The sequence below is a fragment of the Priapulus caudatus genome, unplaced genomic scaffold (genome assembly GCF_000485595.1).
Source record: "Priapulus caudatus unplaced genomic scaffold, Priapulus_caudatus-5.0.1 Scaffold922, whole genome shotgun sequence".
Taxonomy (NCBI): domain Eukaryota; kingdom Metazoa; phylum Priapulida; class Priapulimorpha; order Priapulimorphida; family Priapulidae; genus Priapulus; species Priapulus caudatus.
Genome location: NW_014577983.1, coordinates 80,618 through 85,608, shown reverse-complemented (window position 1 = coordinate 85,608; position 4,991 = coordinate 80,618). Strand labels below are relative to the sequence as shown.

At 43.4% G+C, this 4,991-nt stretch overlaps 1 protein-coding gene across 1 annotated transcript in view; it reads right to left on the bottom strand.

Moving 5' to 3' along the window:
* Positions 1–4,991, bottom strand: part of LOC106814414 (guanylate cyclase 32E-like) — a 46,676-nt gene that overhangs the window by 39,359 nt on the left and 2,326 nt on the right. Inside the window, exons 3-7 of the mRNA XM_014818730.1 lie at positions 4,272–4,442; positions 3,219–3,412; positions 2,601–2,748; positions 2,090–2,259; positions 1,550–1,640 (exon numbers count right to left, since the gene is read on the bottom strand). Coding sequence (XP_014674216.1) covers positions 1,550–1,640; positions 2,090–2,259; positions 2,601–2,748; positions 3,219–3,412; positions 4,272–4,442 — 774 coding nt within the window. The remainder of the gene's footprint in view (positions 1–1,549; positions 1,641–2,089; positions 2,260–2,600; positions 2,749–3,218; positions 3,413–4,271; positions 4,443–4,991) is intronic.

Genomic DNA, 4,991 nt, shown 5'->3' with positions numbered 1-4,991 from the left:
ATGTAATGTATTGGAGGAGTCACGGGTCAATGGTTCTCTACGAGGAGGAGTTGGAGACCTGGGAGACCTGGACCTGGCTCGGGTAGAGGCCTTTAACAGAGTTATACAGGTTTTTACCACGTGACCGATATTCGCAACTAGCACGCAGGTCCAACGCAACTTGTAAGTTTTGAACGCAACTCAAACGCAACTCGTAAGTTCTGCACGCAACTCACACGCAACTCGCACGCAACTCGAACGCAGGTGATCGCAGATATTGGGGGGATCATAAGTTTAGTTCGCAACCCACACGCAACCCACACGCAACCCACACGCAACCCACACGCAACCCACACGCAACCCACACGCAACTCACACGCAACCCATAGGTTGAATAGGTTGAATTGTTGATTTGGGTTGCGTTTGGTGCGTATAAAAATATTTTTTACACGCAACCATACGCAACTGGTGATCGCTATGGTGTGACAGCACCTTTACCAAGTTTTGGTAGCGTACATGTTGCGAATGTGTTGCGTACCTGTTGCGATCATGTTGCGATCGTGTTGCGTGCCTGTTGCGATCATGTTGCGTGTGTAGCGTACCCCCAACATATTATGCGTATTCCCAGCATATCCCCAACCTATTAGTTGCGTGTGAGTTGCGTGTTAGTTGCGTACTACATGCGTGTTGAGAAATGGTATAAATAATTGGACTTTTCTAGATCGGTGTCAGTTGTTGGTGGACCTCCGAGGTGACAACATGGAGCTACCTCTTGCTGTTATTGGATATCAGTTTAATCTGGTCAATTTAGCACTCCAACACATACAGAATAGAATAAACAGAAGGGGGAGAAGAAGAAGAAGAAGAAGAAGAAGAGTGTGGGTTAGACCATAGATTAATTAGCAGGCGCCTTGACTTTGGTCTCTACGACCAGCTTCTGGTGGAGCTCCGGAACGAAGACCAAGGTGCATTCAAGAACTTCATGAGGATGCCCCCCATGTACGATGAGCTGCTACGGAGAGTTGGTCCTCGCATCACCAAGCAAAACACCAAGTACAGGTTGCCCCTGGACCCTGGCCTGAAGCTGGCAGTCACTTTGCGGCACCTGGCCTCGGGTACCAAGTACTCCGACATGCAGTTTTACCGTTATTACAGGTTTTTATTATTAACAGGTTTTTATATTACAGGTTTTTACCACGTGACCGATATTCGCAATTAGCACGCAACTAGCACGCAGGTCCAACGCAACTTGTAAGTTTTGAACGCAACTCACACGCAACTAGCACGCAGGTCCAACGCAACTTGTAAGTTCTGCACGCAACTCACACGCAACCCATAGGTTGAATAGGCTAGAAATTAACAAAATTGTTGATTTGGGTTGCGTTTGGTGCGTATAAAAATATTTTTTACACGCAACTCATAGGTTTCAGCATACGCTATGGTGTGACGGGTACTGATAATAAAGCCAGTGCTATAATAACAAACACCAATTTCGTCTGCTCTGATGCATTGGGAAGTTATGCACAGGAAGAGGTTAGCACCCAAGTCTCTGATGTGAGAGTGCACTTACATTTACATTGAGAATTATCAAAACCACAATACGGTTCATCTCTAGGAATACCATTCAGCCAATCAATGTCTTCCGTCTTAACGTAGGAAACCTGGAAAATGGATTGAAACTCAACTATAGTATGAACTTATATGGTATTAGTGACTGCAGTAGGCTATTAAAAGGCACATGCAGAGTTACTTACTTGACATGTTTGGGGAAAAATTGCGCTAAGAGAGTTAGTAGACAGCTGGTAAATCACACGACGGAAAAATAGATTATATGCGAATATAATTATTGTATATATGTAATGCCTTCTTTCCTTCTCCTTTTACCAAATGCGCGTAGGTCCAAATCATGAGTAAATTACATTTGCGCAGCCTCTGTAGTCTCTCTGTGCATAGTAAAGGAACCTCGTATTTATTCCTGCATTGCGTTTAGACTTTACACGAACAGAAATAGGCAAACAAAACGACCGATTAAACTTACAAAACCTACGTTTACATTATTATCATAAAACATATATATAACGTATAATTAAATTACTAGTAAAACTATTACCGGTAGTTGGTAGGCAGTAGCACTTGATACGGCCTGGAATTCTCCTATGGTTCTCATGGCCCACGTTGCACCCTTGCTATGAATACTTTTGCTCTCTTTCAGAGACATAACTGTATAGTTTCCCTGCGCGTCACCATCTTCATTTACATGAACTTCGTGACCTTGAATACCTGCCGCAGACAATGTGACAATAGAATTATGAAAGTGGCGGCTACTTATTGACGTTATTGGGTTATTTTATATCTTTTTGTGTCATTGTAAAGAAATAATGCTCCAAGAATCTATGAAAATCAATGGATCTCATGCGATCCAAGATAGGCCTACTCATGAGAATGCGAAGTTTGTTTTTAGTACCAGTTTAGTTGTGTTCACTTGTCAATGTGCTAACTCGTGTTGCACCTAGTAGCCTTAGAAGCTTGATAAGACATCTACTACCGCATCAAAGCAGTGTGTGCGATGGCAGGTTGCAAGCTTGATAGTGAAGCTGTGAGTGTAAATGGCGTCCACCTACTTTTGAACGTCGCGTTGATCATCCTCTGCACGATGGCAGATCCATTGTAAGCGACGGTGATGTTGCCACCGTTGTGCTGGATGGTTTCATTGAGTGCTTTGGCATAAAAGAAGACGGCGTCGTAGGCGTGTGCCGCGTATATCGGTACCTACAATAGCGGATTCATAGTACCGCACATTAGACCGCATATTAGCTGCTAATATAGGACTTCCTTAAATCCGAATAAATATCTACTAATATATGCGTGCGTGTGCGAGCGTACGTGTGCGTGCATGCGTGTGCGTGCATGCGTGCATCCGTACGTGCGTGCGCGCGTGCGTGTCTGTGCACGTGCGCATGTGTATGCGTGCGCGCGTTTATGTATGTGTATGTGTATATATGTGTATGTATATATATGTGTGTGTGTGTGTGTATGTATGTGTGTGTATATATATATATATATATATATGTGTGTGTGTGTGTGTATATGTTTCTATTATGAATTAGGCAACTTGTAGCTAGGTATTCCCTATGATGCAAGAAGGAAATATATATGAACAGACAGACCTACTGCAAAACCAATATCCAGCATAAATATAAAGCTATAGCAATAAATCACAAACGAATGGTGACACCTACTGAGGGAGTAAAAACCGGTGGAGGTGGATCCATCTTGAAATGTAGACTTGAATATTCTATGCTACTCTTCTCGAAGTTACCAAACTCTGGATTGCTTGGTGGCCTTGGTGTTATCTTGAATACTTGCCGAAAACCTTCCACAGACATTGGTAGAATCTCAAAGCGCTTATCGAATTCTTCGTTCTTTTCTAGAACTATAACAACAATATTCATACGAGCTCGATCAAGGGCAGTATTGAAGAATTTCTAGCGTATATGTACGGTTATTTCTAGCGCTATAGCGTAATTTTACCGGATTTAATTCGCATGTGCTCTCGCGGTACGGCAAACAGTGCTTTGATTCGATGAACCACAAGTTCTACGAGACACGGAGAGTTCTTTAGATATAGGTTATCAATAATCATATATATTTATAATTGAAATCATAGCCTACGAGTTAAACTAGTTGATACGGAGATTAAATATATTAAATGTGCTACTGGCAGTGTTAAGGAAACGTGCACGTGCGCCAAACAAATTTCGGCCCGAAAATACCGAACACTTATTTATAGCTCAAGGGCACCATCGTTCAATTTCACGCGTGTGCGTGCGTATGTGCGTGCATGCGTGCGTGTACGAGCGCAATGAGCTAGCAATGGTATCTAATCCCTATTAATTATCCACCCCTACCACGTTGGCAAGCTGGCTTTCGTTGCCAGAAACATTATAAATAGTCATGACATCATAATTAAATTTTCCAGCACATCATAATCTCTGCAGGTGAGTCGTGTTACGTGAAGGTTACGACATCGTGTTAAGCTGGGTTTACACTACCGACTTTATGTTGTCAAATTGGCGAATTAGACCAATTTCGCAACTATACAACCGACAATCGGCAGTGTAAACGCAAAAGTCGCACGAGTAACTGGTTAATAGCAACTAGATGGGAGATTAGAACATGTTCTATTCTCACCAACTCGGTGTTGCCGAGTTGCGAAATTGATTCAACTCGCCAATTCGCCAACATAAATTCGGTAGTGTAAACCCAGCTTTAGCTGTTCACGATGTGGTTACATTTCTGCAGATGAGGATGCTGGTCCTGCTTGTCCCTGTACTCATCTCGCTGCTCCTCTACGAAGATAATCACGTACTCATCGAACTTGATCTCATTTGCCTCGTCCTTGATGGCGAGGTAGATGACGAGGTCCACTAGTGCGTCGTTCTGGTTCGTGATCAGCACGTACACTAGCGAAGAAAGCGAAGTATTAACGTACGGAAACGTCAGACTGTAAAGAGTACATACCCGGTAAACGCGGCAATTAATGATAGAATCGAGATGATGGTAGCAACAGGTGGAGACAATAGTAGCAACAGGTGGAGGCAATAGTAGCAACATGTGGAAACAATGGTAGCAACATGTGGAGACAATAGTAGCAACAGGTGGAAACAATAGTAGCAACAGGTGGAAACAATAGTAGCAACATGTGGAAACAATGGTAGCAACAGGTGGAAGCAGTAGTAGCAACAGTTGGATGGGTGGTAGCAACAGTTGGGTGGGTGGTAGCAACAGTTGGATGGGAGGTAGCAACAGTTGGATGGGAGGTAGCAACAGTTGGATGGGAGGTAGCAACAGTTGGATGGGAGGTAGCAACAGTTGGATGGGAGGTAGCAACAGTTAGTATTGCTTCTAACTGTTGCTACCTCCCATCCAACTGTTGCTACCTCCCATCCAACTGTTGCTACCTCCCATCCAACTGTTGCTACCTCCCATGGTAGCAACAGGTGGAAACAATA